The 25,730-nt window shown below is 40.5% G+C and overlaps 2 protein-coding genes across 3 annotated transcripts; both read right to left on the bottom strand.

The window, feature by feature from the left end:
• Nucleotides 1-10,083: 10,083 nt before the first annotated feature.
• Nucleotides 10,084-14,321, bottom strand: LOC147854435 (synaptotagmin-5-like). 2 transcript variants are annotated; one of them, XM_087331583.1, is made up of 11 exons: nt 14,086-14,321; nt 13,803-13,901; nt 13,676-13,726; nt 13,472-13,592; nt 12,018-12,142; nt 11,493-11,594; nt 11,148-11,222; nt 10,974-11,053; nt 10,701-10,896; nt 10,360-10,623; nt 10,084-10,285 (listed from the first exon to the last, which is right to left on the bottom strand). In XM_087331583.1, exons 1-10 carry the CDS (start codon nt 14,290-14,292, stop codon nt 10,387-10,389), a joined length of 1,293 nt encoding a protein of 430 aa, XP_087187709.1. In that variant the 5' UTR covers nt 14,293-14,321; the 3' UTR covers nt 10,084-10,285; nt 10,360-10,386. The 2 variants fall into 2 exon arrangements, with proteins under 2 accessions (XP_087187709.1, XP_087187710.1); XM_087331584.1 differs by having other exon boundaries at nt 10,084-10,281.
• Nucleotides 14,322-15,677: 1,356 nt separating this feature from the next.
• Nucleotides 15,678-25,730, bottom strand: LOC147854434 (brefeldin A-inhibited guanine nucleotide-exchange protein 2-like). Its single transcript, XM_087331393.1, has 11 exons — nt 24,422-25,730; nt 23,914-24,231; nt 23,474-23,822; nt 22,682-23,104; nt 22,313-22,602; nt 21,519-21,792; nt 20,636-21,147; nt 20,223-20,544; nt 19,650-19,983; nt 18,538-19,199; nt 15,678-16,792 (listed from the first exon to the last, which is right to left on the bottom strand). Exons 1-11 carry the CDS (start codon nt 25,627-25,629, stop codon nt 16,175-16,177), a joined length of 5,310 nt encoding a protein of 1,769 aa, XP_087187519.1. The 5' UTR covers nt 25,630-25,730; the 3' UTR covers nt 15,678-16,174.

Genomic DNA, 25,730 nt, shown 5'->3' with positions numbered 1-25,730 from the left:
CACAACACATGATCACGATGAGGCGAATGGGCTAGATCGAGCTACCAAATCGCTCTGATACCATGTAAAGAATTGGATATGGATTCTTGTGAAGCGGAATAGGTGTGAACTGTGTATGTGTGTGTGAGCGAGAGAGAGAGAGAGACAAGGAATACGCAAGGTAAAGATATATTGACAAAGGAGAAAGACTCAACATATTACAAAGTGGGAGGAGGGTGCTTTATGTAGTCACCCTCTCTCTTCATTAACTACAAGCCTCATGGAGCATGGGGAATGTGAAAGCTCATAAGTTATGTGTCATAGAATATGATTCTATGACTCATACTAAATGTTAGAATACAAAGTGGTGACATAATGGTGACTCTTGACCGTTGGAGTGTCTCTTCACTCTCAAGGTGAGTTCACACACTAGACCAAGTTGAGCTTGATTCTCAACACTTCATCTTGGCTTCCTCTAGCTTAGATCTAGACCAAATGCAGCCAGGGTCCGCTTGTAGCAAGCGTTGCGTTGCCGCAACGGACTTCCTTAATTTTATTTCAATGGCTCTAACCTATTGGAGGGCCCGTGTGGTCTCTTGCTGTAAAAAGGGGGAGGAGAGGGCCAGTTTTTCTGCAAATCCTCACTAGACGATTCTCTTACAATGGTCTCCTGCCATATACTCTGTAGACCCCCCTTCACCTCTTCACTCTTCATGATCTTTGTGAGGATTTTCATGTTGAGACTCCCGTGGGTGCCGTTGGGTGGGTTAAGGTCTAGTCTCATCGGTTGGTGATCAGAGAAGGTAAGGCCTGCCAAGATAGCGAAGGAGCCCCCCAACTCCTCAAGGGACAAGCTGATGTATATGCGGTCTAACCGTGCAAGGCTACCACCCCTAACATTCACGGCGGCTCTCGAGAAGTGTAGCGAATGTGAGCATCTCCTAAGGGAAGAGCCCCATGTATCTTTCACCCCGATTTTGCCAATTAAGAGAGCCCATGAGTCCAGCTCCGCACCATGAATTGGTCTTTGGGTCCCCCCTTTCCTGTCACCCAGATGTTCAGTCATGTTGAAATCACCAGCCATTATCCATGCCTCTGCATCAGGTAATGTGGTCGCTAACATCCTCCAAAAGATTGCTCTCTCGAGGGATGAGTTAGGGGCATAAATGTTTAGCACCCCAATCTGTAGGTGATTCCATTTCAGAAGCACATATAAAGCCCTACCCGCAACCAGCGTGCCATGTGATGTTACTTCATATCTAGGCTTCCAGGTTTCCCCTTCTTCTTGGCGGGCTGCCAAGGAGCCTCGTCACCCTTGGTTGACGCAGTCTTCCTAGAGTCTTGAGGTGTTGGAAGCAATGTCGTCTGTGCGGAAGATCTTGAAGCACTCGATTCCTGTTTATTCCCTGTGTATGACAGAATGTAGGTCGTTGCACAGAGAGAGAGAGAGAGAGAGAGAGAGAGAGAGAGAGAGAGAGAGAGACAAAAGAGTTTCTTATTTCATAGAGCAACCATACAACAACCAACCTCACAAAGAGGTTACAAGGTCACTATATATAGTGACCGACTTAGGGCAACTGCCCTTTATGCTAATTACATAAATGGCCAAAACGGGATGGTGTGAATACGTCCATTATACACAGGTATTCGACACTCCCCCGTAATGGGCGTATACATGGGTTATCTAAGGTTACAGGTATAGACTTAGGTTCTCGGACATATCAGCTTTGTTCGAGTCGGCAGGGTCCGAAGGCAGAAGACCGAACTGGTCGGGTCGGAACAGTTGAAGCCGATCATTAAGGAACTGATGTCGGTTGTCGGGAACCATCCTGCTCTGTGTCCGGCTCTAACCGGACTGGTTTGTCGTTACGCCCATCTGATGCCGAAGAGACCGAAAACGGTCTGCCGAAAGACACTTGGTCATTCCATCTGCGACATTGTCGGTTGTGGATATTTTCTCTAGACCGATTTTCCCTGAAATGACGCAGTCCCGAACGAAGTGATATCGAACGTCGATATGTTTGGAGGCGTTGTGGTGAACCGGATTTTTCGACAAGGCAACAGCACCTTGACTGTCGCTGTAGACAACTGGAGCCGAGTCATGTTCGACTTGTCGAAACGTGTGCGCCAGCCGACCGAGCCACAAAGCTTCTTTTGCTGCGTCGGACGCAGCTACATATTCTGCTTCGGTCATTGAGGTCGCTGTGCACTCCTGAAGTTTCGACTTCCACGAGATTGCTCCATTGCCGAATTTGAAGCAGTATCCGGTTGTTGATTTCCGACTGTCTATACAGCCGGCGAAGTCCGAGTCGGTGTAACCGACTACGCCTGAGGTTCGGTTCGGACCGAAAAGAATGCCGTGATCTTTTGTGCCAGCCAGATATCTGAACACATGCTTGACTGCGTTCCAATGCGATCGGCCAGGATTGTGCATAAATCTGCTAACGACTCCTACGGCATGAGAGATGTCAGGCCGTGTCGCGACCATCAGGTACATAAGGGAGCCGACTGCCGGTGCATACGGTACCGACTTCATATCTTCCCCCTCCGAACCGGATGTCGGGCAGTCTCGCTGAGAGAGCCGAAGATTCATAGGGAGTGGGGTTGAAGCAGATTTGGCTGATTGCATGTTGAAGCGTTCCAAGACACGTCCGATATAGTCGGTCTGAGACAAAAAAAGATGTCGTGTATTGCGATGCCGACTAATCTTCATGCCAAGGATGTGTCGTGCCGGACCGAGGTCCTTCATGGCAAACTTCAACCGCAGTTGCCGAACGAGATCGGCAAGTTCGCCCGCGTGGCGTCCAGAAATTAGCATGTCGTCCACGTAAATGATGAGGAAGATGGGTGATCCATCTTGAGCTGTGTTGGTGAAGAGACAATGGTCCTCATCGCTTTTGGAGAAGCCGATCGATTGGATGAAGTCGTCGAACTTCTTGTACCATTGTCGCGGTGCCTGTTTGAGGCCGTATAGACTCTTCCTGAGTCGGCAGACTAGATGTTCTTGGCCAGTTGCCACGAAGCCTTTTGGCTGCTCCATATAAATTTCCTCCTCGAGATCACCATGGAGGAAGGCTGTTTTGACATCTAGCTGAATCAGCTCCAAGTTGTCGGCTGCCACGACGCCGAGCAGAAAACGAAGGGTTGTCATTTTCACCACTGGTGAAAAAATCTCGTCGAAGTCGACGCCATATTCTTGTCGGAAGCCCTTCGCAACTAATCTGGCCTTGTACTTTGGGGTGGTCGAATCAGACGTCTCTTTTAGTCGATAAACCCACTTGCAAGGAAGAGCACGTCGGTTCCTAGGTAATTCGACCAGATCCCAAGTCTTGTTTGCACGGATGGAGTGCATTTCCGACTCCATCGCCAGATTCCAGGTGGCCGAATCGACAGATGTCGATGCTTCTTCGTAAGACGTCGGTTCGCCGGCGTCGGTGAAGAAAATTCCAGGAGAATACCTCTCCGGAGGTTGCGACAGTCTCTCGGATCGTCGAGGTATGATTGGACTGGTCGCATCGGGTATCGAGGTCGGATGGTCCGAAACCGAAACATTCGGCTGTGCCGAGTCAGAGTTGTCCGAGTCGGTAGTATAAGGTTCAGCTACCCGTGAAGCTGACCGTGTGTTGAGAGCGGGGCCTTCTTGAAGGGTCGGCACATCGGAGAATGTTACCCTTCGGACTTCGATTGGTTTTTCGACTGATGGGTTCATAGCCGACTCGTTGAACACAACGTCCGAACTTCGGACGATTTGTCTGCGTTCGGGGTCCCAGAGTCGGTATCCCATTTCGCCGTCTGATCCATATCCAAGGAAAATGCATTTCCTGGACCGAGGTGCAAGTTTTCGGCGATCATCTTTCGGAATAAGGGCGTACGCCTCGCATCCGAAGATCCTCAGCTTGTCGTAATTCGGCTTACTGCCGATCCATAGTTCCTGAGGAATTTGAAGTCCTAGAGGTCTACTTGGCGACATATTGATTATGTGTACTGCCGTGAGTAGAGCCTCTGCCCAGAAGCCATCCGACAGTCCGGAGTGTTGGAGCATGGAAACTATCCTTTCTTGGATCGTCCGATTCATTCGTTCTGCAATCCCGTTTTGCTCCGGACTGTGTGGTGCCGTAAATTCACGTCGGATGCCGCGTTGTCGGCAGAATTTGACGAATTCATCGGATTTGAACTCTCCCCCATTGTCTGTCCGAAGGCATTTCAGCTTTCGGTCGGTTTGATTTTCTACCATAGCGAGCCAATCTGAGAAGATCGAGAAGACACGATCTTTGGTGCGAATCGGATAAGCCCACACCTTTCGAGTCGAATCGTCAATAAAACTGACGAAGTAAGAGGCACCGCCTAGAGACTGATGCGGCATTGGGCCACAGACGTCTGAATGGACTAAATCGAGAGGTCTCGTTTCTTTTGGTGCTGATGTCGGGTGTGATGCGGCTACTTGTTTGCCATACTGGCAATGCTCGCAGAATTGATGGTCGGAGAAGGAGAGTTTGGGGATGTACCCGGCTCTGGATAGGTGCGTGATGCCGGCCTTGCTGAGGTGTCCTAATCTTCGGTGCCATAGTGATGACACAGGAATATCCACCAAAAACAGGTTACCCTCTCTGAGCGTAACATGTAGCGGATACAATGAGTGTATTTTAGGTCCTCTAGCAAGCAGGAGGTTCCCCCTGTGGAGTGTCCACCCTCCCGAAGAAAAACCGGCACGAATGCCGTCTTCATCTAGTTGTCCGACTGAGATCAATGGCCTTGAGAGCTCGGGTACATGTCGGACATTGTGGAGTACAAGTGTTGAGCCACTTGCAAGGTTGAGCTCTACTGTGCCGATTCCGATGATGTCGCAGTGTTGCGAGTTACCGACTCGAACTGAGTCGGAGTGACGGATCGTATATTGCCGAAATTGGGATCGATGAGGAGTCACGTGAAACGACGCGCCCGAATCTAAGAGCCATGTGCTCGACTCTTCAGTCGTGAGTAGAACTTCTGATCCGACTGGATTTTCGATTGATAGTATATTCGGGTCGTCTGGTAGCACATCAGCTGAGAAGCTGACGTAGTTGACCTCCTCATGCCGGCCACTCTTCTTGTTGTTCTTGTTCTTGAGTGCGCGGCAGTCGGCTTTGATGTGTCCGGGTTTCTTGCAATAGTTGCAGGTTCGGTTATCCCGTGACTGGCTCCGTCTTCGCTGATTGTTCGGCGGTCGTGAGGAATCTCTTCCTCGTATGTTCGATCGGTCTGTCGAACCTTGTACTACGTAAGCGTCGTCCGTTGAGTCTTTGGCAAAAGACTTTGTCCGAGCTGCTTCGGTCAGGATTGCGCTCGTGACTTCGGAGTATTTAACAGCCGTGGTTGACGCGTTGCACACAGTTGTGACGAAAGTTTCCCATGATGAGGGAAGGCTGCTCATGAGTATCATTGCTCTGAGCTCATCCTCGATTGCCGTCCCCTGTGACGAGATTTGGGAGCTTATGCTTTCGTACTCATTGAGGTGTGCTTGAACCGAATCGGATTCTTTCATCCGCAAGTTGTAGAGGCGCCGGATCAGAAACATCTTTGTTGCGGCGACCTTCTTTTCGTAAGTGTCCGACAGCGTTTTCCACAGTTCGAATGCTGTCGTACACGATTGCACCGTAAAGTATACCGATTCCGATAGGTGCATCCGAATCGTGGCGCGGACGATTCTGTCCAGCTTCTGCCACTCAATTGGTTTGAATCCTTCTGGAGGTTCTTCATTTTCGATGGGATCGATCTGCCCCTTGACTATGAGATAGTCCTGCATTTGTTCCTTCCAGAAGTTGAAGTTCGATCCATCGAACTTTCGTAGACTCATTTCTGACGAGCCGGATGTTGATGCCATCAAATTCGGTTTCAGTTGACGAAGCTCGGTTCGGAGTTGACTACGAACCTTGTTGGAGTGCAGCCGGTTGGCTCACCCGATATCGTTCTAGTCGGATTTGAACCCGAGTCGGTTCGGCTTCGGAACTTGCTCGAATTGACTCCGGTAACTTGAGGGACAGAACCGACTGGTCTTCCCGAATGTTGCCGAGTCGGAGTGAGCCCGGTTCGTTTCGGATATATATGCCGAATACCGATTATTAAAACCGATTATCTGAACCGATTTTGCTTCGGTTGACTGCAGCGACGAGAGAGACGGATCCGACTGATCCTCCCGAATGTCGATCAGCCAGATGAAGCATGAATTTGGGTTGTTGTCAGGGTTGCACAAGGGGATTTCACCTCGAGCGGTTACGATCACGGGGAGCGGAGTACAACCTGCTGGCTTACTCCAAACAAAGATGATCTAACGCGATGAGATGCAAACCTGGTTTTTCTTCTTCTTCTCTCTTCTTCGAATGACGCAGGGAACCGAATGCAGAGACGACGGCCGACAGCGGATTGAAGAACCGACTACTGTGCAGGCTCTGATACCAGATGTTGGAAGCAATGTCGTCTGTGCGGAAGATCTTGAAGCACTCGATTCCTGTTTATTCCCTGTGTATGACAGAATGTAGGTCGTTGCACAGAGAGAGAGAGAGAGAGAGAGAGAGAGAGAGAGAGACACAAAAGAGTTTCTTATTTCATAGAGCAACCATACAACAACCAACCTCACAAAGAGGTTACAAGGTCACTATATATAGTGACCGACTTAGGGCAACTGCCCTTTATGCTAATTACATAAATGGCCAAAACGGGATGGTGTGAATACGTCCATTATACACAGGTATTCGACATGAGGTCCCGAGCTTCCCTTTCCAGTCTTACGAGGACAATTCTTAGCTAGGTGTCCTTTCTGTTTGCAAATAAAACACTGTCAAGGGAGTCCCTCGTAAACCACTTTCACCACTGTGAGACCTAGCTCTTCAGAGTAGAGCCTAATTCTTGTTGGCAATCCATGGAGGGAAGGCACTAAGATATGCACCTTAGGCACCTCCGCGATTGTGTTTGCCATAGACATTTTTTGAGGGAAAATCGTCCCTATCTGTTCACCGAAAAAAGGAAGCAAATGGCACAAATGGGGAGGGAGGCCAGGAAATGTTGCGGTGATCACCCTAAGGTTGTGAAGTTTTCATAACTCTTCACTTGGATCGAACCCTGGTGACCATGGCTGGAGCAACACCTTGTCGTACTTCAATTGAAGTACCTTGAGCTCTACCAAGGGTTGCGCCAACGAATCATCACCCAATTCAATGTGGAAGAAATTTTTCCCTAAACCCCTGACACTCTTGATCGATGGCATGTTCTCCATCACAACCACTTGGAGCATGTCCCAAACCATGCCCCGATTTGGTCTACCTGCAAGAAACCTACATACAAAGGACGTACGTCGTAGGCGTTCGATTTCCTCCCCTAAGAGTCGGTTGGCCTCCGGGGACAAGGTGATGTCTAAATCTATACTTCCTTCTCCTTGTAGCGAACTAGGGTCTGTTGGGAGTTCGGAGCATCCCCCCACATTAGTTGGAAGTTCGGATCCTCCCACCATGTCAAGCTATAGGTTCTGATTTTTTAGTTCTCTGTCTGCCTCTGCGCCATTCCCCATTTTGTTTTACTTCTCTGGTATGGTGAGCCTCTAGCAACACATCCATGATTATACAATTGTCTACCATTTTCTAACGCATTGGCTTTTTGCTCTTCTTCTAGCTCAACGCTTGTCATTTGGTGTTGCTTTGGCTTATCATTAGCCGTTACTCCTTTTTGGTTTGCTTGCGCACATTATTTTACACTTGTTGAGCAATGAATCATTTCTTTAAAGTATAGCCATCCCAATGTCTCGTTTTTTCCACATCTTCTATTCACTAAGCACATGTACATCATTTACCCATTTTGTTGTCATGTATATGTGTAATTCTTATGCATATGAAATATCTTAATAGATAATTTCACCTTTTTTTGTGTATCCATGCACCAAGATTCAAATCTCAATACTTGCACCACTTTACCAAACACTCTCAATCATGGGGATTGAACACATAATCTTTTAGGCTCTATTGAACATCCTTACAATTTGAGTTCATTTATCCACTTTGTAGTCATGTATTGTGCAATTCCTATGTATATAAAATATCTTAATAGATTATTTCACCTTTTTTTCTATGGGTCCATGCACCAAGGTCAAATCTCAATACTTGCACCACTTTACAAACACTCTCAATCGTGGGGGTTGAACACATAACCTTTTAGTCTCTATTGGACATCCTTACCAATTGAGTTGTTTAACTTCGAGGATCTTCCTCTCTTTTTTCAAGACCTAAAAAGACACATTCTCGATACTAGCAATGGGCCCAGTTCAATTTTGGTTCAATTCGGTTCGGTTTCTTTGCCTTGAAACTGAATCAAACCATTTATATAAAACAAAACCCAAACCAAACCGTTTATGAACTCTCAAGCCATTTAAAGTAAACCATTTAAGAAAAAGAAAACCAAACCATTTATACCAAAACCATTAAAGAAAAAAGTTAAAACCAAAATAAACCATTAAATTAAAAAATTTAACCTAACCATTTAGGTCAAACTAACTAAACAAAAATATATTAAATTAAATAAGCATTTAAATTAAATTTATTAAATCAATAAAAAAACATTAATTAAACCATTAAATTAAATAAGAATTTCGGTTAAATTAATTAAATCAATGAAAAAACATTAATTAAACTATTAAGGGGACAAAATGTTAACCAAAAACCAATAAACCTTTAAAGCAAACCACTTAAACCTATAAACCAATAAGCCTAAGTTTTAGAACCAAACCAAACTAAAACGGAACAATTTATTAATAATCCAAACTAAACCAAACCATTAAATTTTTTTTGGAACTGATAAACTATTAACCCATGGCTTAATGGTTCGGTTCGGTTTGTAGCCAAAACTGGGCCTAGCTACTCGATGCCTTTATAAAGAGCTTCATAAAACTACTTTTTATAAACTTTCCAATCAAGTGGTTTTGAAACCAAGCAAACACCAAATTCTAAGATAATTTAGTATATTTGTGCATACTAAGTCCAAGTCACAAATAAGCATGTATACAAAATAAAGCATACCTATGCAAAGTGGCCCATAGAAGCTTTGAAACTCCAAAGAAGGAGAGTATATTTTAAATTTGATTGCTCATGCACGTTCACAATGTTCTTGGCCAAAATCTATAGTGATATCCTGAATATATTAAACATATATTATTGTTTATACCCCATGAATTAAGCACACTAATATGAAACAATTTGATGATTATCTAAGATAACCAAATGCAATAATAAGACAACTTCAACTAAAAAATAATCAATCAAGTTGGTAGGCGTGCATCAATCGGTGTTGGGGTGGCCAAAGAAGCCTATGTTCAAAGTGTCAAAATGGAACAAAGTTCAAATAGAAGGAGAATTCAGGAATTCATTAAAAGAACGAGGATGTTTTGTTAAGTTCCCCATTTTGGTATACTAAGTGCAAAATGGATCACAAATATATCTTGTTGCTCAAGCTATTGACTATCGCAACATTATCACACACTTCTTCAATTACTACTAAGGGTCCTTGCATGTAAAGCAATGAAAGAAAATTGTAGCTTGTCCTTAATCATGTGAAGCAAGGTGCCATACCCTTGGTTTATGAGGTAGAGTTCCTCATATAAGTGTAAAACATCGTACATTAACTCCAAGTTCATGGGGCTGAATTATATATGTTAACCTCAGAACATAGGATTAGGAAGTCTTTAAATTTTACCTATAATTTAGGATTGTCTCAAAACAAGAAATTTTATTTGCTTTGCATAACATAGGATTACGAAGTCTTTACATAACACAGGTTAAGTTAGAGGATGAGGAAGTCTTTACATGTTATCTATAATTTAGGCTTGTCTGAAAACAAGCAGCTTTTGATTTGCCTTGTAAGTAATACGTTATGAACCAAATTTGATACTTCGCATTAACTCTTTACAAAAACCTTTTTCCCCCTTTTTTTGTGTTTTTACCAGGTAGTTTTAAACTCCTACCAAGCCAACTAAAAGGAAAAAGATGAACAGACAACTTATTTATTTCAATGCCCATTTACAATGTGCTGTAGGGTTGCATTACATTTGCTATCTGTATTCTCCAAAAAAATGATAATTCACATGTGAACGCAAAATATAGAATTGCCTGAACAAGCTGGGGAACAATATCCAATTCAAATTTACCAGATAAAAAATATGACCAGCTTACTCATCATCTAAAGCCTGAACCGACTGTTCTGGCTTTATAGGGATTGTTACATTGATTGCACATCAAGGATGTTTTACTGCAATCAATGTCATCTTCATTCTGTGAAGCTGGAGCTCTGCCTAAAAAGAAGGTGAAGATTAATGATATGAAGCATACAGATATCACGTTTCTTCATATTACTTAATTTTATTACCAATTCTCAAAACTCTGTTGCAATCAACTAGTTGTCTTGATTCTCTACAGACAAACTTTTGTAAAGAATGCGAAGGTGAACCTTTCCTTCTGATTTCAGCTCCATACTTTTCAAATCTTTTCTCAAATCGATCCAGATGTCTGCTTGATGATCAGGCTCCAACCCAATTAAAGGAAACTCTCCTAATCCGAGAAAGTCATGAGGTTTGAAGAGGTCATAATCAAAAAGCTGAATGGTGAGTCTTTGAGACATTATATCTTCTACCTGGAACGAGGACAAATGTAAGAACTTGCACTTAATTTATTTAAAGTTAGCACAGTAAAAGAGGTTAGCTAGCAGACATCGAGGAAAAATGTTTCATTCCAAACAGGTGTTTTTGTATTCTTCATTGTTGAGCTAGTACAGATGCATCCTTGTTTTCGTCGTATGTATATCACTGCATATGGGTCTGCTTCTCCCCAGATATCTGCTTTGGCAAGATTTTGTGCCTCAACTAGTTCAACTTGTAAACGGCCAATTGGTTTGAGCATCAAATCACTACAAACAGGAGACACAAATCAGAACCAAAACACCTAAATACTGATGAAAAGTTGAAAATAGTGTTATGTTTTAACCTATAATCCCCAGGCAGGATTGGAATAACTAGACGATTGGGCCAAACAAGGAGATCTGTTAAGGCTGTTAATATTATGTTCTGCATTCAACAAATGTATGCTTGAGTCCAATAACTTCAACCACCAAGAACTGCGACTTTAACTCTTGAAATTGATGAGGCAAATGAATCTTACATCTAGTACATTGTCCACTCCTGGAATTGCTAGAATGTTAGCACCCAGAAACTTTGTTTGAAAATCGACAATTGGCTGCAAAAAATAATGAATAGGCAATACTTGGTTCAGTATGCATATTGTATGATATATTTCTAATGGTGCGTCAATTCTGTGTTTGATTTCTGCCATTAGCAAAGAAGAAAATATTAGAAGTCATTTGAAAGGCACCTCAGGAAACTCAATATTAAAAATACGGAATTAAGAAAGATGGGTAATTTTGCCCCTTTCATGTCAGGTTTTCCACATGTACTGAAACCTGTCCACAAAACTCAAATATATCCATACATGTAATGAGAGACTTACAGGTTCTAGTAATGACAATGTTACAGCACCAAACCCAGGAAATTGTTCTTTAAGTGGCTTGAAGACCAGTTTTATTACTCCAAACATGACAAAGTCCTTTATCTGATCATTCATGAGGCAATGGAAAAAGTGTAAGCATATTGATTGAACATAAAATGAAAAAAAAGATGCTACACAACAGAAAGAAAGAAAATATAGGGAAAACTGTGAGCATATTGACAATTAAATGCATTACAGAATCTAGATGGCAAAACGCTGAAAAGAGCCAAATTTATCAACAAAACATAAGAAGAAAGAGAATGAAAGAACAAATCATGAAGAAGAAAGTTGAAACTTTTATTATAAAAACATTTACTACCCAAACAATTTCACATACTACACTGATCTATGAATAATGATTCCAAACCTTATAAATATAGAAGTTCATCCCAAAAGTCATATATAAGTATTGTTATCAATTACTTCAGGCCTACATATGCAACACAGGCATATATGAAGAAATGCAAAGAGACATCTTGCAATGACCTGCACTGTAAGAAGCGGACCAGTGGTCTGCAACTGTATAACGATCTTGGCATCTCGAGTGTGCTGCCAATCAAGTTTAACTTCCAGAACTGCCTCATTTTCATCTCCACTTGAGAACTTCACACCTGATACCAACAATTGCCTCCTAGAGCTTATCATGTTCTAGAGCTAGTGAATCTAGATGAGAGATGTATTAATAAATGAAGATTATTTCACTAAAGCCTCTGCCTCCTGAACATCTCCAGGAAGAATCACAACCTTACCCTATTTCCACAGGATCCCTTTTGATTTTGCTTATAATTATTTTTACATGTGATCACATGAATATATATGATGCATCATAACCGATCTACTCCGATATTGTATTTGCATCAATAACAATAAAGCTTTTTGCTACTTTTTCATGATCCATCCTATGCAAGCTAGAATGGTGGCTTTTGTTTCCTTTTGAAATGCGTGTATGGGTATCTTCTATAATATGTTTTCATGCAATCTAGCTCATTGAAGGTTTTAGGTAGTTTTAGGAAGCTACAATAAAATCACATTTTTCTTTGTTACATTTGACGAGTTAACACAAGCAGTCATAATATTTGTTAAGCATAAAAAGTCATTATGATATATTCAGGAGGTTAATATATCTTATATCTCTCTATCCATCTCTCTATCTTCTATACCTCAAATTGTTTCTTTGCTTCTATCTATCTATCTATCTATGTGTCTCCCTTCCTTATTTATGTATCTATCTTTTTTCCTTAAAATTAACTTAGTGGCACATGACTGGACTATCAACACAAGGCCTTGGGTTCAGGGCCTGACTTTGACACCTCTTTATTAGACCATATAATTTTTTCATGATTACATAATGCCACATAACATTCTGGTATCTGCAGGACAATCTTACCAACTGAGCTACAACTGTCCAGGCTATGTATCTATATTTTGATTCCTTTCTTGCTTGCTTGGTTCTTTGTATCTAACTCTCTATTTATCTACCCTCCTAATGCTAACCAACTGATTAATATATATAAGATAATCCATTTGTTAACATTGTATCTTTGCTTGCAACAAGTTCAAACCGTATGACGACGGGGAACCCTTAGTACATTTGACCGTATGACGACAAATAAGTTTTTACTATATTTTCATTATACAAGATTTCAATGTTTACAACATGAGATATTGCACATTCATTTTGAGTTTTATGATACATTTCCATCATGCAAAAATACAATGCTTTCAAAGCGATACATTGTTCATTCATTTCATCTTTGAGAAGTCATAAGACCAGCAGTATCAACTGACTGCACTCTTGACATGGCAACTCTACATGGTACACTGCTATCTCTCCTAATTTACTGCTGTCTCAGTAATTACGATTCTTATTATCATGCTTAAATACACTGATTGTTATTTTCCATGACAAATTATGGAATGGTAAAGGACACATTGCATACCATCAATATGAGGGTTGAGAGTTCCAAGTGTGATTGATTTGATAATGATCTTTTGGATAATACTGAATTTATATGGATCTAATACAGATTGCAATATTATTTTCAGCATTCCTGAAGCAGCCTGAATCATTAATTGACAAGAAATTTGAGAGAGACAAAGAGAAGAAAGGAGAAGCGAAAGAATAAAAAAGAAGAAGCAGTCACCTCATTGAGAAAAGGCCATATCTCCTCGAGTACTCTATTAAACCATTTCACCTGGAATATAGTGTAATGACTTTTCTTTGAAACCAAATCAGGTGTGTTTTATTTTCTATCAGAAAAACAACCACACCTTCTCGTGTTCAACAGATTTTTGAGAGAGCCAGTTCGGTGCAGATGCAGGGGAAAATGCCTTCACATCTAATTCGCAAAGCTGTGCATTACTAAGAGCCTGATGACAAAAAAGAAAGGAAGATTGAGCACAACCTCAAACGGTAGGAAAGAAAGCAAGAAAACGGCAAACCAATTAAGTTCTAAGAAGGTAAGAACGATGGAGATTGAGATTAGTGAAAGAGGAAAGCAAAGACAAACCATAAGTTAAGAACTAGAGTGAGTGAGAGAGAGAGAGAGGTTACCTTCGTTCTGCGGAGGTGAGAGCGATGGAGATGGAGGTTGTGCAGGAGAGCGGTGCAAAGGAAACCGAGGAGGAAACCAACGGCAACGCGAGAGAGAGAAGAGAGCGATGCGATCCAGACCAGAAATCCGAGGATGAGGGGAATGGAGGCGATGAAGTTGGGAAGCAGGATGAGCCATGGGGAGCTCGAGAGTTTCTGCATGATCATCGATTCATCACCATATCACCATATCACCATTGCTTTAGTGAGGGGAAGAAAGAACCTTTGATAGGAAATATGGCTTTTCTTCTGGACATGGTCTTGGACACCATGTGTCACTGGGAACAAGCAGAATGTCCGTGCAATAGAGCCTCCGGACATGGGCTGAGTCATTGTGGACAAGCACAACGTCCGTGTGCACGCTAACGTTGGTACCATTTGTAGGCTCGGAGCCCGAAGAAGATTCACCGCAATAGAGCCTCCGGACATTGGCTAGAAGTGTGTAACACTCTGTCGGTTCATTAGGATGTGCATTTGTGTATGTGTGTGTGTGTGTGTGTGTGTGTGTCTTCTCAATTGTTCGGACTTGGCGCCCACACAATGTCAATTTTCTACGGAGGCAACTTTGAACCTTCCCCATACCATGTGAGGAGCTTTGAGCATGAGGCTACCATCTTACAACGGCCCCACAAGACATGATGTGGGACAAGGAACTCTAAACATGTTGTAGATGTCGTGAAGAATATGGATGGCAGAGCCACGGTGCTAGAATTGGAAAACTGGAAAGTTAAAACTATCTTGTCATTCCTTAAGTGCTTCATGTCATCGGATTAAAGATAGTGAGCCCAAAAGTTTTATGACCTACCTAATTACTAACATTAGTATTTACCTTGAAAGGCTTTGATCTATCATATACAACTACATATATGTGTTTCTTATATATCTTGAGATGTTCATCATTTTGCATATGAATTTAGTCAAATATGACACTACCCATTTTGCAGATGAATTTAATCAAAATATGACACTACCATCGCTAACAAATTAGCAAAAAACTTAGCGAAAATATCCCATAAATTCCATAAAATGGAAAAGTCCATGCACATTCCAAAAACAGGCAAAGTTCTGAGGGTTTAATTTCCCACAAGAAAACCCTCAAAAGTATGCTCTTCTCTTCTACAACATGACTGCAAATAAGGATAGAATAATTTCCTGTTAGACCACAAAAACAGTCATCTATCAATGGTGAACTACTCATAGCCAGCCATATTTTTGTGCAAAGTCAATACCTTCCTCACTAAAGATATGAAATGAGAATGTGTAAAGCCATTTTCACAAAATGTCATGTACTGAATCATCCCTCCTGGTAAACAACATACGCATTATTGTTTGTGTTGCAAAGTTAAGAAGACAAGTCTCTCCACGGAATCTATAGACAAAAGAAATATGCAGACTCACATTGACAAATGCCACAGTGATGAGCACGAACTTCTAATTCATCACATTTCCTTTGTCCATAATTATGGTGCTTCTTGCAATTATTAGTGGTTGCACTACTTAATGGGTCCAAATGTACAATGGCAAGACTTTTTAAGGCACTGCAAAGCCATAGATAATCAAGAAGACTGAGTCTAACAATACATTTTATTTTGTCAGAATAATACAGAGGAGAATGGAAAAATGCCTCGTATGAACTCAAAGAAACAAAGAATTGCAACATAAAATGAATATAATTTCAGTCCCTAAATAAATCCTCAGGGTTGTCTTATTTGAAGACAAACCAAACCTCCTTCAGTTAATTGCACCACTGATTTTTTCCTCATGTGAATGCATAACGAATTTTTATATGGCACACCTTAGAGCTATTTGACATTTGCTTCCTTGAAATCATACTCTCAGGAAGTGTACTGATTTTCCATAGCAAATGTGCTGATTTGGGGAAAAGACCCATTATTTACATACAACAAGGTTGCCAATGACTACAAAACGATCTGTTAAAACTCCCAAATTCTGATCCTTTGTTAGAGAAACATGTCATCACATTATATTGGGAAAGGAAGAAACGAAGTCGCCGTTCTTTGCATTCTCCAATAGGGTTAAAGATTAAAATCTAACATACAGGGCGAAGAAGAGCAGGGCCGATCCAAGAACTGAACATATCACTCAAAGCCACTTGAACTTCTCCTGAACCATGCTCACAGCTGATTAAGCTAACAAGAAGAGGGAAAAATTGTCTCAAGTATTTCTCAAAGGATGGTTCTCGATGGCAACTTATTGCTTGCAATGTGGCTACAACTAGAGGAGATCGTGCAGCCAACTCTCGTCTCTTGGAAGAGCCCAATGGGATAACCCAAGAGATTTCGTGTCCTTGATTTTGATTACTTGATTCAGAGATAGCTGTAGCAGTATCAAGGTATAACTCCAAAACTTCCTGGAAGAGTTCAACTAGTCGACGCTCAACTTGTGTATCGGTCACTAGATCTGATTTATCTGAACATAAATGTTGAAGGAATGTTAGATATGCTTGGTAGGATTCACTTTCCAATCGAAGCAGAGGAGGATCTGGTATTTGAGCAATCACTTGTAGCTTTTGTAGTTTTGAACGCATTTCAAGGTCTCCATTTACATTGTGTGCATGTATAGCTATATCATGCAGCATATCTAGGAGCATTACAACGTGGGAACTAATCAATCTCATACCATGCAGGGTGTATATTTCAACAACTGCCTGTTAAAATCAAAATCAATATCTCTCTCTCTCTCTCTCTCTCTCTCTCTCTCTCATAGGTCATATTTGACCTCCAAAGACAATAATATAATCTATCTATCTATCTATCTCTCTCTCTCTCACCAACTCTATTTGGTCCATGCACTAATGAATGGGAAGAAATGGTTTTGTTATGTGCAATGATGTAGTGCTTTTTGCAAATCCTTTAAGAGATGCATAAAAGGTTATGAAAGCATTGGAAACAATTTACATGCATACTAAATTAAGTGCCAGTATCTCTAAAACAAAGATTTTACTTGTGATGAACCAAAAAAATGATAAACCATGCATTATGTACAATAATAAGCCACTTTAATGTATGTGGAAACCATCAAATATCTTGTCCTTGAAGTTCCTTCAAATCATTGATGAATGGAATGAATGTGCTACACACTGCTTAGCGAGTGGAAACAGAGCATATTATGCATTTGAGAACACATACAATCATGGAGATATTAAGTGTTGGGTCCTCAAGAAATACTAATACTTTGGTGACACTAGTGTTTCTCTATGGGTGGAAGTATGGGGTGGCAATATCCCTAAATCTACTTGGAAAGAGTTTGAAAATGTCCAAAAACATTTTCTTAGAAAGTTTCTACAAGTAAAGAAATAAATTTCATATAACCTCCTCCTTGAGATGGGATCACTTCCTATTGAGATCATGGCTATGGAAAAGGTTGTTGAATACATGCTTAAGGTTCGAAAAAGTCTCTCACATCGACTTTCTAAAATCACGTGCAAAATAAGCAAAAAGATCTAAAAGACGCATAAAAACAAAATTTCATATTCCGGTTGGATGCAACACACTTGCTTCATGATACATCACTAGATGCTTCTGTAAATGAGGCATTTTTTGCAACATCAATGTATCATAACATGCGACAAACATGGAGGCTCAAGCTTCACACATTATACTACACATCTACCAAACCATAGAAATGGTTTGGTAGATGGGATGCAACACACTTGCCACACAAGCTATCAACAAAAAACAATCACAACTTTCTTTAGCCCTATCACTCCTACTTATGCTACAAGTCAATGAAGGGCTACACAAATGGGTTCCCAACAAGGACATTGCAACCTTGTATATTTTTTAAGTGCTAGGCATTTGTTTTCCAGAACTACTGTACTTCTTTAATCCCTCCTATGTGTTAAACCCCATAATTGTTTTTAGTCTCTAGATCTCTGCCTTTAGATATTTCAGAAAACTGTGTTTCTATCTTCTACTTCCTCAGAAACCTCACCACCAATGTCATTGACAAATAAAGGCCATTACCTCCCACCATTGTAATTTCCCCCTTATAGATTGACCTATGCTAGAGGAAATTACAATCTATGTGACTTGGGAATCAATGTGTAGATAACGGGATTCTTTAGTTACTTCTCCTTTTTTGCTTGGTTACATTTAGTTTGGTTTGTTATTTACAATGACAACAGAACATTTTAATATGTAATCTCTTGTTTGGATTTATGGGTCATTCTTGCCTCTTAAAAGACGTTTGGTATATCTTTCTTCTTTCTCTCTCTAAACTAGAAAGTTTTTGCTGATTTTCCCTCATGCTATTCTTTCAAATCCATCAAAGAGGGTGTACTATTCCCCTTCCCCCTCCATTACCAATCTTTCCAGAGAAACAGCAAAACAATTGAAGGATTAACAAACCACCCAAAATTATTCTCTTGAAACAGTCACAAAACATCTTTACCTGGACAAGAAGTAGCTGTACAGCTGTGCGCGATTTGACATCTGCTATAGCAAATTGCAGCCGGTTCTTGAGATTAAAAGCTGATTCTAACTGATCAGCCTTAATACCATTCTGCTGCATATGTTGAGCCACCTGAAGGTCCATCATCTCTGTTATCTTGACAAAATCAGGCAATGTCTCCAGTGCCGCATCTTTTAATGCAGACAAAACTTCAGACCATCTTTCATCTGAAAAGAGATTTCCAGCATTACTTATCAAGCGTACAACTGCAGCAACACCGATTGTCGCCAAACTTTGATGAGATCTCTTTATAAATCCAGTTAAAAGATGCAAAATCTTTCCAACTAGAGGATTCACAACCCCATAAAACTTCACAAAGAGGTCAACCACCAGCTGCAAAGCCAAAGTGCATGTCTCATAAAGCCATGCATCTACCTCAACTTCAATTTGTTCACCACCTATTCCCTTGACTTCTTGCCTGTGCAGAGGAGGATCCATTGCTCTGCGAACAGAGTCAAATATAGGGAAAAGAACAGAATCAAATACACGCTCCCAAAGTCCAAGGGAGAATAAATGCCCATGGATTCGCAACGTGTCAAATAATATATCCAAAGAGCTCTTACGGATGTCAGGTCGGGGATCAAAACTCAGTTCCGACAAGCCTGTAAATCACCAGATCTCATTTCTCTCTCTACATCATTACAAGCAGACATTATATCCATGATCATGTGTCTACATTATTGGGGATTGTGCCTATACATGGATAGTAAAACAAGTCATGATGGGTGTTAGTAGTTGTCATGGTGATGGATGGATGGATCTTTGCAAGAATATATTTTCATGTATTACTAGAACAAATGGCATAAGGTAAGAAACTGTCGGCAACTCCACGAGTGATTTCATAAGGTTACCTAAGTGAACTTCTACATTTCAGATATATAAACATGATGGTGTAGAAACATACCTTGTTGTTTGTAACAACAAGGTTGTTGATGCAAGTCCCGAGAAATAGAAGGAACCATAATTAAAATAACAACGAAAATGAAAATATATGAAGTAAATTAAGAAATGCTCAAAGTGTTAAACTGAATAAATAGGTATTGTTAACTCACCAACCAGAAGTGGGAACCAAAAGTAAATATGGTCATCTCTGTCTGTGAATGTGGGTGAAGAAGATTTATCTTTCTCCTTGTTTCTCCCAGTAATGCCAAGCTCACCTTCAGCTAATTTCAGTGCACAAAACCGCAAGAAGGCAATGGCATTCAGGCTTACATCCTGGTTAAATCTGCTATTTGTGAAAGCAATAAGACAGTTCACACAATCTGTGAAAGCGGTCGTTTCAGTTTCAGTTATGTATGGGAAGTACTCCCTAACAATTTTCTCAATTGTCTCAAAAGCTAGCAATACAATACTTTTATGGTCATCTGTTGCAGCTGTGGTGAAGACCTATACATGGAAGATCAGACAACGATCCCGATTAGTTTCTCCACTTGCTCAAGTTCCTAAGATGCATTTAGAATCTCTCACGTTGTATGCATAGAAAATCATTATTAATTTCATAGGATCACACACGTACATTTTCCGTACATGGATTATATATTTAAAGGTTAAATCAAACTTAAAGTATTTTTTCCCACCCATGGACTCTACTTATATGTTAAACACAGGCTTAGCTATATACTTACCATAAACATAATCTTCCATCCTGACTTTACATTGTTTACTCGGGCTAAAACCATCTGAGATACACAGCGGATTACAAGCTCTCTGATTTCAACAGCACTGCTTTTCCGCATTACAATAACAAATGGCTTCATAAACTCATTTTGGAAATTATAGTTTGCAAGCTCTTCACGTTCTAGGAATTTCATTGCCAGTTGCCTCAAAGAATCCATTGCAAATATTGCTACAGAAAGATTCTCAGAACAACCAATATTAATAAAAAAATCCGATAGCACATTCCAAATCTTTGACCAAACTAATCTGATTCTGCTCATATTAAAATGCCTGGATAAAAAATATAATTTTGCAAGTAAGTAATGCCAAGTTAACAAAAAGCTGTTCAACATATGTAAATCAATAAGCCCAAATCTCTTACGCAATCTCCACAATCTTTGTAAGGCTGAAAATTCGTGGATTAGTAGGTGATCGAAGCTCTTCCATGGAGACCTTGCACAAAGCCTTGACAAAATCGACTATAGCTTCACTATTCAATCGCTGACTTCGGGTAAATATGCGATTCATTTCAAAACTTCCAATTTGCCCAAGCATATTGAGGTTGGAAACAAGGTTATTCATTTGATCAGTTGTAACAACCCCTGAGGCATGACCGCCTACACCAGCACTATCATAAGAACCTCTTCTAGCAGCAGAAGCAGCAGTATATTGTAATCGTCCAGGTCCTTTCTTTCGAAGTACAGGAAGAACAGGAGACTTCAATGCTTGCCTAGTTTTTTCTGACTCATTTTGAGGTGTCACAAAGAAAGTTGCATCTGGAGGAGCACCCTCACCCAAGAGATGAAGATGTTCAAAACGTGAAACACATGTTAATATGTGTTCCCATGCGTCCTGTAAATAATTTCCATCTTCATCTGCAATTGCTATAATGGCCTGTTTTTTAAAATAAAATAAGTCAAGATAACCAGAAGGATAAAGCTCAATATAGCAAAGTTAGAGCAAGTATCCTACTTCAGAGTGACAGACCCTTATCTCCAAACTACACATATAGGAATCAATTCACAGAGAAATCAAGCGGGGGAAAAAAAGGTTTGAGATTGACAACATTACTTGTTCTAAACCCTAAACCACAGTCAGAGAAAACCTTAAAAATAATAAAACCAGGTTTAGATAAAAGTGCTGTTATGTTTTGTAGAATCCTCTATCTATGCTCATTCCTTTAGATACTGTATTGGTATAAATCTGATAAACTCAGTTGTATGGGCAAAGACACCAGAATATTAGCATCAAGATTAGAGGCATACTTTAATAGCATCAATATTCTTCTGTTTTATATCTGCCGCAGAATGCAAAGATGTGAACTTCGCCAATGAAGTCAAGAATGCGTCACGCTGAGTCCGCATACACATAACTGCAGTAATGTGCACTGCATAACGAAAACCTTCCAGACATTGAAAGGTTATAACTTCATCTTCACTTTGATCCAGAGGCACACTAAATGCTGCAAGAGTGGGAGCCCAAGCAACATCAACCATGGGCCTTAATACCTCAACATCTGTAGCAGCATAAAATATACTTCTGCAAAATGCAAACGGAAGCTTAACAAAGCTCCAAGTTTGAAGTCATAATAACAAGGGAAAACTGTGAGATACCCCTGATTTTTTTCTTTATTTCCCCAAATGCCCCAAATGCTTCATTATTTTTCCCCAAAGGCCCATGATCAACCTGCTTTTAGCAATTACATGTGCTATTGGAGCATTTATATAGTTTATTTGACCCTTTTTTCTCTACTATAGAGCTATTTGAGCAAGTACATCGTCAATTCATCCCTTTTTCTCCCTTTCAGTGGTTGATCAGCAGCATTTGGGGGAAAAGAAATCTTTAAAACAACTAGAGAAATAAAGAAAAACTCTGGGAGTTTTTCTCTTATTAAAAATACCATCATGACTTAAAGAATTGACACCGGTTTTCCTTCATTTCAGAGTTTTTTCTTTTCAGAACAGCTAGCAAAGTTCAAATGATTTTCTCTTATCATGAGATGTTATTTATACAGATACATAAAATAGCATCCCCAAACACAAAGGATTTTCGTACATACTCTGATTTTCCAGCTTTTGCTTTGAACTGCTCCTGCATATGACGAATGATATCATCACTTGTCTCAGCGGCCTTTTCCTCACCTCGTTTCCGAATAACTATGTTGAGTATAGCATCAAGGCCCAAAATTTTATTTGCACTAGGTTGTTTGTTTTGAACAATCGTAGGCTCTCCTTTCATTTTAATCTCATTCTTCACTATGCGATCATATAGTGCTCCCATGAAAACTTCGGGCATGTCTTTGCCATCGTCGATTCCTCTATTATTCCGTAGAAAATCTGCCTTTGACATCTGTAACGCATCCCAAGAGGTTTTGTCAAACAACATTACACCTAGCATCATTGGATATATTTGGATATTTTCTACTTGCCTTCGTCTTTACTGTTGGGTTGTGTGCATCTGTGTTGAGCAGAATCACTGAATAAGCTAGCACGTAAGCTGTATCTGCACTAGTGAATGCCTTCGGATTGCATTTGCAGTATCTTTCAGCAAACTTCTCCATTATACGATCGATCTTCTGAGCCTCTCCAGGCAACCTGAAGCCCAACAACAATGTTCTGATTGCTTCATCAAATTCCATTCCTCTGAAGTTATGTGAATCCACATAAGAGTGCATGACTTTCAATGCCAACTCCTCATTTTCTCCAAGATAATCGCCAATCATTGCTTTATCCAATCCAGGTGTATTTTTCAAAAAAGTACATATTTCTTCTGGTGATTCTCCCAATTTTTTGGCATTCACCAAAAACTCAATACCTTTCTGGGGCTTCCTATTGAACAGAGAGATCCCTTCCTGCACATTTGGTGAAACTCCATGGAATCAATCAGCTAAGGGAAAAAAATTACAAATTAACAATAATCCCAGAAGTGTAACAATTATTTCCAACAACAGACAAATATTTTTGAAAGAAGATAAAAGAATCATGTGAGCATGAAGTTCTACATAGATGGAATCAATCAATTATGAGGAAAACTACAAAGTAAAACAACAATGATCCACTTTTGAATTTGTTCACAACCACCTAGTGCAGGATGTAGGCCTTGGGCAGTTCTATTCTTAGCTAATGAAGGCCCCTAGCTCTAAAGAGAATAAAAAAATCACATTCATTTCCAAAAAATGGACATGAACATGTTCAAAGAGAGATACAGGATTCATTCTTACTTGCATTTCTAATTTGTAGGCACGGCGTTGCTCAAAGGTTGCAACTTCAGAAGTTTCACTGCTAGATTCTGTGCGAGATTCTGTCCCTTCTAAAGTTTCATCCAAAGCTTCTTTTGAACCATTAATAACAATAACCCCATTCTCTCCTACCTCATCAGTTTCAGCTTTCTGGTTATGGTGTGCGTCTGTAATTCTTAGTTGTTTGTTCATCCAATTCTTCATTGATCTCAATACTCCCACTAGACATTTCATTGCTGCAAGCTTCAATGTCTCATCTTGTAAGGGAGCGAGAGAAGAAACCGCACCAGGAGGGACACCTTGAGCTGTCTTTAACAACCCATTTACCAACCTGTCAAGAGAAATATTTAATATGCCAAGAAACACTATTGGTGAGGGTAATTATTTAAGCCTGAAATTCCATTTCATTAAGTTAGAAATACCTTTCAAAAATATTGGATGCATCAACATCACAATCATAGTTCACAAAGATGTCCACGAGGATTTGTGGATCAATACAAAGCTTTTCTAGAAACCTCAAAACCACCATCTTTTGTTGAAAGTTTGCTTGCACCACATTCTCCAACACTCGTAGGACAATCATGGGAAAAAATACTCCAATCTCTGCTTTTAATCCCATCCGAAACTTTGAGATGAGGCTCATGAAAATAGAGCATGAAAGTTGAAAAATGTTCATGATTCCTGAGGCACTATTCTTTAACAAAGACAAGCAAAGATATTGCTTGATAGCACCCAAAAACCTGTTACATCAAAATATATTGAAATCCAATTGATATGCACGTTAGATTCAGCATGAGATGTCAGCCCAAATTTTGCGAAAAGAAATTACTTTTGTTGAATTGTACATCAAGATCCAACTGATAAGTAAGATACATATCAATGATATGACCTTAAGTTTTGAGTAGAAAATATCTAATTTCAACAAAATACCTTTCATTCTTTCGAAAAATCTCCCCGGCATTTTCTAATAAGATCTTGAGTAACTCAAGAGCTATAATTTTTCCTCTCAATGAGGCTGGATCTGTTCCTTCTTGTGGTGACACCTTCATTGATAATTTACAAAGTGCCCTAAAAACAAGGAAAGCATCCCTTCGAAGCTTATTTGTGATATGCTTTTCCATATCGCCATACCTATCAAGATCTAATTCTGAAAGCTCTCCTTTTCTCTCGTCCAACACATTCTTATACATACTTATCTCCCAATGTTTAGCATCTAACATATCTTTGTCTGTTGATTCCAAGTAATTTGTAGGATCTGTATTTTCTGAGGCTATAACATCAAAAGCTCCATTATGTGCTATTGATTTGATTGAAGAAGGAGGGCTCAGAATAACTTCGATGTCTTGAACCACTTTTGTTATGAAATTCTGCACAAATTGAGTAACATTTGAATCAGAGGACGACCTTTCAGAAGGTTCCATTAGATCTGTGAATACAATGGCTTGAACAGGAATGGTAGAAGAATCGGCTTCCATTCTTCTGAACACAATAACAAGCATTTGTATAAGTGAAGCTTTAGCTGTGGTCTGATTAACAACTACTTTACTCCCAAGGTATATGTTATAGCAAGTTCTAACAGCCTTGAGGAGGCTATCACCATGAACTCTCAAAAACACAGAAGTGACAGAAGTAAGAAGAGTTTTCAGAACCAAAAGTTCAATGCTTTCATCTGCAAGATCGTGGCATTTACATACTGCTTCCATTATCTGTACAAGGATTCCATTGTCTACAGCATTAGCTGAATCGACTTCTCCTCTGAGGAATCCATGGGAGATCAGTTTCTGCACTGCATCTAGCGCAGGTTCAACCACCTTCAAAGATCCAGTTTCACAGGCAGTAACCAGCGGTTGCAAGATGAAGATGGCTTCATCTGCGCTGAAATAGTAACGGGAGCCATCAAAGAGAGGGCTTTCCGGGGCCTTAAAGGGGAGCTTCGGATCCAAGGTCTCGGCATTTCCTGATGAAGAGGACGACGGATTTGGTGCAGAGAGCTTGTCGATTACAGATTTACATTCCTGGACGAGTTTCGAGTGCTTCCTCCACGCCGCGTTCTTGATGATCTTTTCTAGGGCAGGATTCAAGAGGTGAGCAAGTCGGGCCAGATCAGGAGAAGAAGAAGAAGAAGAAGAAGAAGCCATGGCGGGATCAAAGGAGATGCAGAGACGGCGATGGGGATTTGAGCGGGAAATGGGAAGGAGCAGGAGGCTTCTGCATTGTCGTCGTCGTCGTGGGATCGTGG

Source organism: Azolla caroliniana, unplaced genomic scaffold, assembly GCF_043228905.1.
Source record: "Azolla caroliniana isolate FFs.n. ecotype wild unplaced genomic scaffold, voAzoCaro1.0.p SCAF_15, whole genome shotgun sequence".
NCBI lineage: Eukaryota > Viridiplantae > Streptophyta > Polypodiopsida > Salviniales > Salviniaceae > Azolla > Azolla caroliniana.
This window is presented reverse-complemented; position numbering and strand designations above follow the sequence as displayed.

What these genes read in the sequence shown, in the direction of transcription:
- LOC147854435 (XM_087331583.1), bottom strand. Translation starts at nt 14,292, where the DNA reads ATGATCATGCAGAAACTCTCGAGCTCCCCATGGCTCATCCTGCTTCCC. An exon ending in GAGTGGACAATGTACTAGAT is followed by an intron (nt 11,054 to 11,147) that starts GTAAGATTCATT and finishes TGTTGAATGCAG; the next exon opens with AACATAATATTAACAGCCTT. An exon ending in ATCCTGCCTGGGGATTATAG is followed by an intron (nt 10,897 to 10,973) that starts GTTAAAACATAA and finishes TCCTGTTTGTAG; the next exon opens with TGATTTGATGCTCAAACCAA.
- LOC147854434 (XM_087331393.1), bottom strand. Translation starts at nt 25,629, where the DNA reads ATGGCTTCTTCTTCTTCTTCTTCTTCTTCTCCTGATCTGGCCCGACTT. An exon ending in GCATCCAATATTTTTGAAAG is followed by an intron (nt 23,823 to 23,913) that starts GTATTTCTAACT and finishes TTCTCTTGACAG; the next exon opens with GTTGGTAAATGGGTTGTTAA. An exon ending in TACAGCTACTTCTTGTCCAG is followed by an intron (nt 16,793 to 18,537) that starts GTAAAGATGTTT and finishes TGATTTTAACAG; the next exon opens with GCAGTTGTTGAAATATACAC.